Source organism: Musa acuminata, chromosome BXJ1-6 (assembly GCF_036884655.1).
Source record: "Musa acuminata AAA Group cultivar baxijiao chromosome BXJ1-6, Cavendish_Baxijiao_AAA, whole genome shotgun sequence".
Classification (NCBI taxonomy): domain Eukaryota; kingdom Viridiplantae; phylum Streptophyta; class Magnoliopsida; order Zingiberales; family Musaceae; genus Musa; species Musa acuminata.
Window position 1 is genome coordinate 2777821 of NC_088332.1, and position 13263 is coordinate 2791083.

Genomic DNA, 13263 nt, shown 5'->3' on the forward strand with positions numbered 1-13263 from the left:
CGTCGATCGTCGAGGGGGTCCCATTCACGCGGAGCACCATTCACCTCCCACTCGTCGCAGGGTAGCGACGGTACGGCCGAGGAGGAGTGGGGGGGTGGGTTTTCCTCGAAGACACGTCGGCACCCACTTCTCCCTCGGTCGGTGCCACGCGTAAGGACGCGGTCGCTCTTGCACGGTGCTGGAGGGGGTGGCGGTCCGGCTTGCGGACAGGATCCAGTACAAGGCGACAGCGCAGGTGCGGCTATTCCGTGGAACAGGATCCAGTACAGGACAACGAGGACAGCAAGTTGAAGTCAAACCCCTCTTTCTTACCTGCCTTATGATTGGGTGATAATTTTTGCGCCCCACGGGTACTTTGAACTCGAAGGCCGGTCGGCAAACGAGTAAGAAGTACAGGTGTGCGGTTGCTTTTTTGTTCATTCATTAATTTAGGGAAAATGACAGTCATGTGGGCTAATTTTTGAGTGGTTTCCTAATACGTGTCACACTTACCGCCTGGTTATTGTAATTAAGCTTAATTAGGAGAGAGCATAATGTTGATGTAAGAAACTCTAAACTTGGAGCAATTGAAATATATAAATAAAATCATATCTACTAATGTATATATCCATGATATATTTATTGCAGGTTCATCTGATAGGATTAGCTCCTCCTTAAAATATAAATAAGATCATGATTATATAAGCATAAATTTCAGAAGTTGGTGGTGATGTTGTGACAAGATGATTATATCAAAAATTAAAAGTTATTATTTATGTGATTGAGTGATATTCATGAATGACACATCAGCAAATGAAATAAGTGATTTTCATGTCTCAATTAAATTATTTTTATATATAAAAAATTTATTTTCTAAAACACAAAGTATAAAAAAATTTATCCCTGCATTACATTATTATGATAGAAAAGAAAATAAAACTATAGATGAGTGTCATCACCCAAAAAATTTGGGTTTCATTGGTTCTATAGATTAATAGTATTGATGTTATTGTGATCCTCAATCTAAATTGAGAGATTTATAATTCTGTTCGATTAAAAAATTATCTAAAAATTGATAAGTTTAGTCATCACTTCTAATAATTTTTTTTTGCACATCCCAATAGTATGAAAGTCACGAAATCATTGAATAATCATAAGAAAGTCACAAAATCATTGAAATGATGAGCTTTCATATCGATACGTTAACATAGATAACAACTCGATCATAGAAAATTTATAAGATTTTTTTAATTTTTTTTTGACAAAAATAAAACTTTTAAAGTAATCAATTGAGTATCTCGAAAAATTGATACATCCAAAAATATAATTTAACATCGTACTCTTAGTTCTACCCATATCCTATATACACGAGTAAACTAGGATCTCAAATTTTTTTACCGTCATCAATAAAGGTACAGTAAAAAATAATTAATTAAAAAATTAAAACATACTAATTTACTAAACAAAATAATAAGATTTTCTTTGTATTTAATATTTTTGACACCTATACATAATTATAGCCTCTAATAAAAAAAATAATCACACGTTTAATATGTTCAAAATTTATACGTATAAAACATCCACATATTATTGTTCATATATGCATACTGGAAATAATATATATACATTATTTGTGTTTTTATTGTCATGTTAGTTATCATCTAAATTGTCTGAGATTTGGCCACTAAAGCAAAAAATTTCATGTATTTTGTGCAAATCAGTTTAGGTTATTTGTAATCATACATCAGATTTGAATAATATTATCTGTCAAATACTTATTGTTGGCTAAACTTTATTGAAGAGATTGATGGATCAAACGCACTCATTCCTCTTATGATTTGAATCCCATTTGGTGTTTCCACTTTACTTTCGATCGATATCATGTCCGATTACTTATCGACAGAGAAAACTTTGAGAGCACACAAAGAATATAAATTAAAGAGTTAGAAATATAGGATACTTATAATAAAGTAATAGATCTTTCCAAAGCTCAATCTTTCATCCTTGGAGTAAGATGAGCATCGGCAAAGCCGCAGGCATGACTTTAATGGAGATGGCCGGCTATCAATGCATTCGGTACGAAGTTACAGTGGAAGTGATCGAGAGAGACGGGCGATGCTTCTCCAAACCTGTGTGGAAATGGCAGCTCGATCCTCTCAAGCTGAAATTTGTAGTTTATTGCAGAATTATTTAGAATTTACTCTCATCTCTATGTCTCTCTAAATTGATAGAAATAATCTTTATATATGAATAAATATTAGTAGGTAATGATATGTGATGAAATTAAATAAAATCATGATAAAATAGAACATCAAGATATACGTGAAAATCTTTTTAAATACGAAGGATAAAAATCACAAGACAAACTAAAGATGATCTACTATGAGAATAATGAATATATAAATATCAATCTTTTGTCCAAAACTTTGATGATAATCACAAAAGAATAATTGAGACTAAAACCTTTTCAAATAATCACAGTAAAAATTTATTATATATTAAGAGAAAATATAGGTCGTAGACTGTCAAACCCATTATAGAGTGTGGACTGTCCGCTCAATATCTCTCTCAAGACATGCATGAACCTGTGACCTGTTTTTCTCGTGAGAGAAAAAGGAAAGGAACTGTGGTCGCTTTCTGGAGGTCCCGTTTCCTCTCCTCACCTTTGTTATCCTCCTTTGAAGGTTTGATAGGAAGATAGAGTCAAATAAAGATTTTAAGCCTTTTTCGATAATAAGTTTTGGTATTAAAATCAGCTCCAAATAATATTTAATATTTAGAATCATACAATCTTACAGTCATTTAATATTTAGATCGGATGATGATGATGCCAAATCCAATCGGAAGAAACGCGGGCCCCATCAGAGCCCTCGGTGGGTCCCGGAATTAGACAACACAGAACGAGTGAGGTACGAAGGTGGCTGCGAACGCGTGGTACACGCGCTGAATGAATGGATGGATGATGGGCCCCAAACAAAACAAGGGGCGTCGCGAGGTAAGCATTAGCTGCCTGTCGGCCCCACATATTTCCTTTTCGACCTAATCTCCTTTTATTAATCGCGTCGATTCTTTCTAATCCCTCTCCTAATCACTAACAAAAGCAAAATTACTTTTCATCGATCAATATAATATTACCTCAAAAAGTCGCCTCAGGTGTTCTTCCTCCCCCCCCTTTCCCCGCCCGTTGACCTCCTCAACTCGCTCTTTCGGCACGCTGCAAGAGAATAAATCTGCGTCGGAGGATTGAAAGGTTAAGTTGACGAATCGACGATGTCTAGATGATGTGACACTGTCTTGGTGCTTGTGAGTTGCTTCTCGTGATCCAGCTCAATTACCGTGACGACGTTTATAGCTAATGCTGTCGCTTGTCTACCAACTCTATAGTTGCTTAGGCTTGATTGACCTTTACGCGATCCGTCTCTTGAAGCAGAGATGTAACATTTGGATACTATTCTTCTTCGTCTTCTTCTTCTTCTTGTTCCACACGTGCACATCATGCCTGATCGATCCTATCGAGCCAATGCCCAAATCATCGAAGGAGTACTTGGAGATGGAGCGACGCCTTCTCTTCGGTCAATCATCACCATAAAGTCAAACAGCCTTCCGTTTGATGTATCGGAACCCAAAGCCGACGTTTCCTGCCATCGTAATCTCGTGTAGATCTCCTCCCCCTTCTGTAACGCGCGCGACGTATCCCGAGTATATGCCGGCACGCCGTTGGACGACGGCGGTACAACGGCGGGACATGGAACCCAGCTACCTCACGGCCGCCACCGCCTTCTCGGGCTCCGACAACAGCAGCTGCGTGCACTTCTCCGGCGATGCGGCGGCTGCTGCAGCTCCGGACTCCGCCCCGCCCGCGGCGGAGGTCGAGGGACTCCGTCGCCTGTCGGACCACCTCGGCTCCGCCTTCCAGTCGCCGGACTTCGAGTTCCTCGCCGACGCCCGCATCGCGGTCGGGCCCCCAGGGGACGGCGGGTCAACGCCCCGCGAGGTCGCGGTACACCGCTGCGTGCTATCCGCCCGGAGCATCGTATTCCGGGAGGAGTTCGCGAGGCGGGGGAGGGGAACGGCCGCGGCCCCGGTGAGGATGGAGCTGAAGGAGCTGGTAAAGGACTTCGAGGTCGGGTACGACGCCTTGGTGGCGGTGCTCGGGTACCTCTACACCGGGAGGGTGGCACCGCTGCCCAAGGCGGTGTGCGCCTGCGTCGACGAGGAGTGCCGGCACGAGGCGTGCCGGCCGGCGGTCGATTTCATGGCCGAAGTGCTCTACGCCTCCTCCGTCTTCCAAATCGCCGAGCTGGTCAGCCTCTTCCAGGTGTGTTAATGGAATGCTCAAGTCTATCTCCGTCATGCCATCTTGCTGTTCTCTCTCAAACTTCTTGAGGTTTTGGGTGGGTATATGAGCATGGATTGCAACCAGCAAGATGGGATCTTTGAGGTCTGATTGATACACAAGCAACATAGATATTTCTACTACTGGTCAGCTAATGTTGGAGGTCTCGTGGCGAGTCATCTCTTTGTACCAAATTTCTCATCTCTCGCTTCTTTTAGAGATGCATTCTTCGATTTCTTTTGTCATAGTAAGCAAAAAAGTAATCTTTGAGGTATTATAGTAAATCCTCCTTTCATGTTTATTTCAACAGGAATTAAACACCTTATTTAGAAGTTTAATTTTCCATGATGAGAGCCAATTTGACTTTGAATTGTGTCATGTAGATACCATGATTAAAAATAGAAGGCCAGGGATGATGATGTTATTCTGAACAAGAACAAGAGTGTATAAATTTCTGGGTTTACGATCTTCATTCCTATCGGATGTGCTCTTTCTATTATCATGTCTTTACTGTTGTTGTTATCAGCTTATGTTTGCGGCCGCATGGAAGCAAATTTCACATGGCCAAGTACACAAAAGGCGCAGATCGATGCTTGCGGCTTTCACCAATGTAGTACTAACCTTATCCTTCCAAATAGAGAGTCAAGAAAGATGAAGTGCATAACTACAATTTTTGCAACATATATAACCACCTCACATGTAGCGACTCCTTAGTTTGATATCCCGTAGTTGACTTATGCCTTCGCATAGTTACCTTCTTAGATGGAGGAAAATTTGTTGTGCCATTCTTTACGTCTTTTGGGTTAGTGTTTTTGTTTTTTCTTGTATTCTTAAAGCACAAGCATATTCATTACAGGATTAAAACTTACTATAAGTTTTTATCTAGATATGTGAAGTTTCCGTTATCGGTTTTTTCTTCATGTATGCTTATCGTCATTGTTTTCTTGAAATGCCGGTTAACCATCAATTGTTTAATTGCAGCGGCACCTCCTTGGTATTCTGGACAAGATGGCAATAGATGACATACCAGTAATTCTCTCTGTTGCTAAACTATGCGATAGCTCATGCGCCAATCTGCTCAGCAAATGCATAGACGTTGTAGTCAAGTCAGACCTAGATACCATCACCCTAGAGAAGAAGACGCCTCCTGATATTGTTAAGCAAATTATGGATTTACGCTTGAATTTTGGGCTAGTGGGACCTGAAAGCAGCAGCTTTCCTGATAAACACGTCAAGAGAATACATAGAGCTCTTGACAGTGATGATGTTGACTTAGTAAGAATGCTATTAAAGGAGGGGAATACAACGCTAGATGACGCATGTGCATTGCATTATGCGGTAGCATATTGTGATTCAAAAATCACAACAGAGCTGTTAGATCTTGCACTGGCAGATGTTAACCATAGAGACTTCAGAGGTTATACTGTGCTTCACATAGCTGCAATGCGTAAAGAACCTAAGATCATCGTGTCACTTCTGACAAAGGGAGCCAGACCATCTGATCTTACATTGGATGGAAGGAAAGCACTTCAGATTGCAAAGAGACTTACCAAGTCTGTGGAGTACCTCAGGTCGATTGAAGAAGGAGAAGCATCTCCTAAGAGTCGTTTGTGCATTGAGATATTAGAGCAAGCTGAAAGAAGAGATCCACAAGTAGGTGAAGCTTCTGTATCACTTGCAATGGCTGGTGATGACTTGCGGGGAAGATTGTTGTATCTTGAGAATCGAGGTAATTCCGTCAGGTCCCTAGTTAATCCTTCTTTTGATTTTGATCTAATTGTACAGTTCTTTTTCCACCATTTTGCAAGGTCGATCATATATCACTAGTTGTTATTTTTTTCCCCCTTTTCGCAAATTAGCTTGTGTCGTACTTTTGTCCACTCTTAATCAGCTAATACAGAAGTGGCCTTTATGGTTTGAATCGTCATTTGTTTTGTGTGCCCGTTGACTGTGGAAGAGTGGAGTTTGACCCCTGTAAGTCTTGTTTTTCCAATCATCGTATGCTATTCTTTTTTTTATTAAATCTTCATTACCTTTCCTACATAGGTAATTTTTTATATATAAAGTAACAAATGCCAGTCACACAAAGGATATATTAAACAGGAGGTCAGAGAGACCTCCAATAATCATACTTTGTGATTTAGGCTGCATATAAATAGACCCCTTGGAAATCCTTCATTGGCGGGAGCCCGGTTCTCTAGACTGCCCATTTATATATTAAGTTTCTGGTGTGTTCTAAAGAAATTAAGAGATCAAATCTGCTGAAACTTCAGTGTGATTTTTATTTATTCGAGAAGTATTTAATTGTTCAAGTGTTTTCCTTAGTTATTGAATCCTGATCCAATTCCAAATCGATTCATTAATATCATTTTTCTCCTGTGCCCTTATATCTTTTGCTTATGTCTCTTGGCTGCTTCGGATGCTTTCATATGTGCCGAAATCTACTTCTTAATGTTATATCTCCGTAATGCTCTGTTTAATTCAAAGGTCCTGAATAATACAAAGATCAGTTAGTTGTATAAATTGCATATTTCTTTATACTGATGTGTTTTGTGTTTCTAAAGACTTTGGCCTTCGAAGATGCAGTTACCTCAATTGCATGTATAACTTATTGCCTTGTTTTGTTCTATGCCATCTTCTTCTTGCTGCTGTAATGTTTCTTTTTCCTGTTGTTACTACTCAAGCATCTGATGATCATCTTATGGTTATTCGTTTGAAACTTTTGAGATACATCAAGTGAGCCTTGTAAAAGTTCAGCATATTCATGCTGTTGCGAAGCTACAATATTTCTATTTCAAACCTATACAAGCAGGCTTGCAGTTGGCTGTCCAACTTACTAAGTTCAAATCTTGAGTTAGAGCTGTTAAACAAAAATTATAGGATCTGTTAAAAATTTATATACTCTTTATCTTGGTTGTATGTACAACTCTATTTCCTCATTGTTTATTCTTCTAAGCAAAGTTCAGTTCAGAATGTTGTAACGGGAAACAAGAGCGCTTCCGATGTCCAAGTTCTTTGTCTCTATTCAAAGATGCTCGTAAGTAATCATGCATTATGTGATTCAAAGCTTTCGATTTTTGAGTCTTGTACGTGTTTCTGCAGAATTTTTTCTTATTGCATATGTTAGCATATTTTCAGCAAAGATTTGATGCCGATTAACAATCTTCTGCGTCCACTGTTAAAACGTCACCCAATTCCTTGGTTTGTTTCAACTGATTTTTATAAAAAGATTGCAAGAAATTCTTTAGGCTAAGGAGAATGCTATTTTTTTTGGGGAGAAACTAGTCGCCTTTTGGAAATGGTCCGAAAAGAAAACTTCTAAATATGTCAAAATGCTGACAGAAATGGTAACTAGTTACTCCACACCGTATGACTTCACAACAAGGAGAATACCAGAATATTATATTTTGTTATTTTATGCATAACGTTTTTCTAATTTCTTTTATGTTTTGCATTATCGTGCAGTTGCTCTGGCAAGACTATTGTTCCCCATGGAGGCAAGAGTTGCTATGGACATTGCACAAGTTGATGGCACATCGGAGTTCACCTTAGGGTCTACCAGCAACCGTTCTACTGGAAATCAAAGGACTGCGATGGATCTAAACGAAGCACCATTCAAGATCAAGGAAGAGCATCTGGCACGAATGAGAGCACTTTCCAGAACAGGTATTTTCTTAAGCTTTTCTTTCCATTTTCAGTGCTTTCTTGCGCTTGATCCTCAAGAGAAAAATATATTTATATCAGGAAATGATAATTTGAAAAATTATATACAATCACACTAGTAGTTACAGTTCCATTCATTTTTTTGCTGGCTATGTAGAATTAGGCAATCCGGTGGAGGAGGTGAAACATATAGATGATGTAAGATGGGCACTAAATGCTAAGTGAAATTCTCGATTCATCATTTCACACTTTTTAACTTTCGTATCGCCGTAGCTAGCTAATCATGCAGTAGACAGCCTTTGGGTTATACGTGCTCTCGATTCAACCGGCTGCTCTGTTGGTGATGTTGCACTCTGTACTATTCAACTGATGAAATCGATGATGGCATGTCACAGTGGAACTTGGGAAGCGCTTTTTCCCTCGGTGCTCAGAGGTCATCAACAAGATCATGGACGACGATCTCACAGAAATCACTGGCCTCGGACACCACACTTCGGAGGAGAAGAGGAGGAGATTTCAGGAGTTGCAGGAAGTCCTGTCAAAAGCATTTAGCCAAGACAAGGAGGAATTCGACAGGTCTGCCTTGTCTTCCTCATCCTCATCGTCATCAACATCCATCGACAAGGTTTGCCCGAACAAGAAGATGAGATGATTCCCACCTAGTCGATTCTATACCTTGTACGCTGATTATGGTTTCTTCGTGCCAAAACATGTTTGCTTCGTCTCTCTGAGTTGTTGCCTCTTATAGAACCATGACACACCACTAGATCATGCTGTAACATGTGTTATATAACTCTTTGTCTAATATTACTGATTTGTGTTATTTACAAAGGTATTATGAACATCATAATATTAATGCAAAGCAGCTTGGATAGGCTACTGTCTCAGTATGATCATCCGTGGCTTCCATTGGAATGCAGAATCAAGTACCGGGTTTTATTTATTGTTTTTTTTTTTTTTTACTGAAAACCTCTCCTTTTTTTTTTCTTAATTTTGACTTTTGTTAGATCAATTTGAGTCAGATTGATGATGACTAACACGCATGAGATTAAACATTAAGTCAACTACAACTAAGTTGATGAGGAGGAAGAAACTGTTGCAGTTGAAGTCTCCACATAAAAGAAGAGGTCAAAGAAAACAGTAAAAGAAGTCAGCTATGAATTGCAGCAAAGTCAACTGTAGACACCACAAAGCACGACTATCAACTGTAGATTCCAGGAATATCCACAGCCAAAAAGGTTCCAACTTTCTTACAATGGTGGACTCGACAAACGCAGGATATATAACTGAAATAACACTTAGATTCTATCAACATCTCCAACTATATTTTAGACTAACTAATAATGTCATCATGTCTACATGCACAGAGATACGTGCACGAGGAAGATACCAGTGTTAAGGGTTCGAGTTCATGTAATCCATCTGCATCACCAAATCCTTCATGTCCTCTTCCCATTCCAGTTGCTCTGCAGCCGATTCCAGATCCTCCGCCTCCGCCTCCGCCTCCGCCTCGGAGTGCTCTCCTTCTTCTTCGTCACCCTCCATCAGGATGCTCTCGTTGAGTAGTTCTTCCCATCTCAGATCGCTGATGGCGGCCGTGCTCTGATCGACTGGTTCCGGCGTCGCTCCGTTGGTCTCCGTTGAAGACAAGGACACACTGTCAATCTCCGAGCTGATGGCGAGTTCCAGGAGGTCCTCTGAGCTTGGGTTCGCCGGCAATCTTCTCTTCTTACCTGCGCCGCCAAGCTGCCTCTGCTGCTGCCCTCGCAGCACGAGCTCGCGGATGAACGTGGGGCTCTTGAGCGCCCGCGCCAAGAAGGTCATCGTCCGCTGCTGCCTCCTCTCGGTGCCTTGCATCCGCCGCTCCATCTCGACGAGCTGCGCCCGAGAGCTCTGTTGCCGCTGCCGCAGCTTGACGATCTCCAGCATCATCACGTTGCGGTCCCTCCTCAGCCTATCCGCCTCGGCCTCGAGCCCGAACATCCCCAGTTCGACGCAAGCACCACTGCCGTGCTGCTGGCCCGAGCTCTGGGCGACGCCGCGCCGACGCTTGATGTTCTTAAGGAGGTGCTTACGTCCGCCCAAGAAGTCGGCGTTCGCGAACTCCCACCGGTCCGGATCGACCTTCCGAAACCCCTGCATCCGTCAGAGCCACCACCAAATCCCACAAATACTTAGCGACAAGTGAAGATTTTTAACCGAACCTGCCAGGTCTCATCCCATTCCGTCTCGATTTCAATCAAACGAGTGAAAATCTACGTTATCTTTACAATGTTCTGAGAATTCTTTTCGTCAAGGAACGACCTTTACCAATATCCCAAACTCTTGCTTTGGAACGTGGCGCTTCGAGATCAGCAGGACATAGAGACGGAATACAAGATTCAGGGGGAGCGGAGCTTACGTAGGTATTGAGCTGCCGAACGAAGCTGGAGAAGTTGCTGTGCTTGAAGTATTTGGGCAAAAGGGCGATGGCGAACTTGTGGGAATCCCAGACGATGAAGCTGTTCCGGGCGCGGCTCCACGACACCACCGCGTCCGTCTCAGGGTCCTCCACCATATCGAACGTCTTCGACAGGAACGGCGTCGGGCCGGCCTCGTGGAGCCCCGTCAGCGGTTGCGGCGCCGCCATCGCCTCCTCCTCCTCCTCCTCCTCCTCCTTCACCATCAACACCGCATTCTCCATGGGTCGCCAATCTGGAACCAGAACCCGGGACCAAGAAACGGATCACTGCCAACAACCTTTCTTCTTCTCCTGTCCTCCGTCGGAGTGAGGAGTGAGCACCAGCGAAGAAGGGGCGGGCGCGGTTGAAAGGGAGGCGGATAGAAGTTTCTGGAAAGACGGAACAAGAGCGGCGAACGGATGGGCCGTCTCTGTTCCTGCAGGCAACACGCGAAGCGACCCTGTTCTCTGTCGCCACATTCCGTCTTCCACCACCTGGCTTCCAGAAGCTTCCGTCGTCCGAATGCGATCCCATCCCGAGGCACTGCGGAGAGCGATCACTGCCGTCCCGTCGATGGCATCCTACGGCAGAGGCCTCGGGATCGACGGGTTCGCGGTGGCAAGGCCGTTGATTTCTTTTCTTCTAGCGCCCACGAGTGCGGTGATCGACTGGTCGGCCTCCTCCATCATTGAACCTGGTGAACCCATTCCGAGCCCGACGCGTGTCTCCGGATTTTTCGTGACGAACTCCCATGCGTGCGATAAAGATCGGCTCGGAGGACGTATGATCTAAATCTTTAAGATTCGAACTACATCATTGATACTATCATATCAAAATGAGCCAAATATACGCAAATCTAACCTTACCAAAACTTCAAAGCGCATCAACTAAATTAAACATGAGAATTGGATCCTAGAGAACCAAAAGAAGGCTGATGGGTAATTATTCAAAGCCATCTTCTGGTGATGTGGTCTGATGTTGGTCGTAACAAGTTAGTGTGACATGGTTTGAGCCTAACTTACGTAAATAATTTCGATCAAACCGCGTGTCTTAATCTTTCAAGACGATGTAGGTATCGAGGTGCCCTTCTTACGCATATAGAAATTGATTTGTCCATCATAATGCTCCAGTTGCACTAAGGCCGTTATGGGTCAACGTATTTTCGTATCTAGAGCAAATCAATACCGGAGTTAATTTTACAAATATCTTGTTTCTTACGTCTATCAACTTTGATCCCATCGAAAGCGAAGACATTCATGCTTAGAATCATGAAGGGATTACCCACACTTGCCAATATAACATATGGGGAAGAAATTTGATCATCTGAGTTACAACAAAATCATCTTATAACTCATCATTTATAACAAACATATGCTAATATTTTATACACATGAAAGACAAATAAACACCTTATTCATCGTATCATCGTATCTCTAAAGTGAAATGTAATATGTTGTTCTTGTGATATAAATCGATCAACCAAAATATAGAGAAAGATTTCTTGTATTCATATGTTAATCCAAAAAGGTCAATCTAGATAATGACCGTCATATCTCACAAAGCTTCAGATTGGATTCTTTATAATATATTATTGTTAACACTAAATCGAAAGTCTCCTCCTATATTATATTCTAATATCCCAATTAATACTAATTTATCTTTTTTATTTATCACTAGATTTTTTTTTTCAAGTAAACCATTGTTTTTGAGAATCCTTCAATCAATTTAGAGTAGATTATTTTGTAATCTCATTGATTTTGATAACTAGAGCTCATCCTATCCCATCCCATTATTTTATTATCTGATCAGTGTAAATATTATTATTATTATTATTATTATTATTATTATTATTATTAGTTTATACTTACGTATCTAAATTTAGGTATCGATGCATTAGGCTGATATATCCGGCTTAATTTACACAAACTACATTCTTATATTCATTGTTTCAGTATAGAATTGGCATTAGGTTGACATTTCATTTCAATATGATTAGATTTCATGTTCGAGTTCACGTGAAAATATCTATCTTAGTCTAATGAATGTAAATTATTCTCTGTATTTGGTGAGGTGAGGACAGTTCTCTTTTGACTTTGCCACACATGCAAAATGACGAGAGAACTCGTGGAAAACGCCGGCCTTTTCCTTCACCACTCTCATGTCGCTCGCAATTGCCAACGACTTGCCACCTTCTTCCTTTAGAGAAGTATATAATATGCCGAGAGAGCGTTCAACGACAGTGCAACTAAATCTTTGTTTCAATTTCCATTACCATCCACCCTGTGGAAAAGAGAACTTGACAATTTTCATTTCAATTTCAATTTCCATTACCATCCATCCTAATTTAAAAATTCTTTTCAGAATTGACAAAGGATCATTTGATCGATCGGTCATTCGTACGAGGAATTATCCATTTTGAACGATGAACGTATCCGTATGATTTTATCCTTTCGAAAAATATAAATTTAATTTAATTTTAATATCATTATAAAGAAAAAAAAATAAAATTTTATATTTAAAAGGTAGTATGGTGAAATTAGACTTCTCATGAAATATTAGTTGTATGTCTTTTATATTGTTTCTATAAATATTCGATAAAATTTAATAGTAGAGTTGAAAGGTGAATTGCCACTAAATAAAGTTTAAACGATTAAACGGTGTCACGAATTGGGACACGCACGCGGAGGCAACCTTAGGACATCTCAGGGGCCACGTGTTTCTCAAGCCCAGGACGTGACCTTTTTTGACGCACGACTTGGCATACGACACAGGCTGTCGGTGCACCTTCGGGAAGCACGCTGCAGAAGCGTCGTGAACTAAGTCGTCGTTTTCGATATGATCCCT

At 41.1% G+C, this 13263-nt stretch overlaps 2 protein-coding genes across 2 annotated transcripts; one reads left to right on the forward strand and one right to left on the reverse strand.

Annotated features, from left to right (window-relative positions):
• Positions 1 to 3309: 3309 nt before the first annotated feature.
• Positions 3310 to 8852, forward strand: LOC103986619 (BTB/POZ domain and ankyrin repeat-containing protein NPR1). Its single transcript, XM_009404660.3, has 4 exons — positions 3310 to 4297; positions 5297 to 6044; positions 7781 to 7981; positions 8374 to 8852. Exons 1-4 carry the CDS (start codon positions 3590 to 3592, stop codon positions 8628 to 8630), a joined length of 1914 nt encoding a protein of 637 aa, XP_009402935.2. The 5' UTR covers positions 3310 to 3589; the 3' UTR covers positions 8631 to 8852.
• A 305-nt stretch (positions 8853 to 9157) lies between these two features.
• On the reverse strand, positions 9158 to 10886 carry LOC135582591 (heat shock factor protein HSF30-like). The gene is made up of 2 exons (XM_065185934.1): positions 10380 to 10886; positions 9158 to 10114 (listed from the first exon to the last, which is right to left on the reverse strand). The coding sequence occupies exons 1-2, from the start codon at positions 10659 to 10661 to the stop codon at positions 9374 to 9376; spliced, it is 1023 nt and encodes a 340-aa protein (XP_065042006.1). The 5' UTR covers positions 10662 to 10886; the 3' UTR covers positions 9158 to 9373.
• Between the last annotated feature and the right edge of the window lie 2377 nt (positions 10887 to 13263).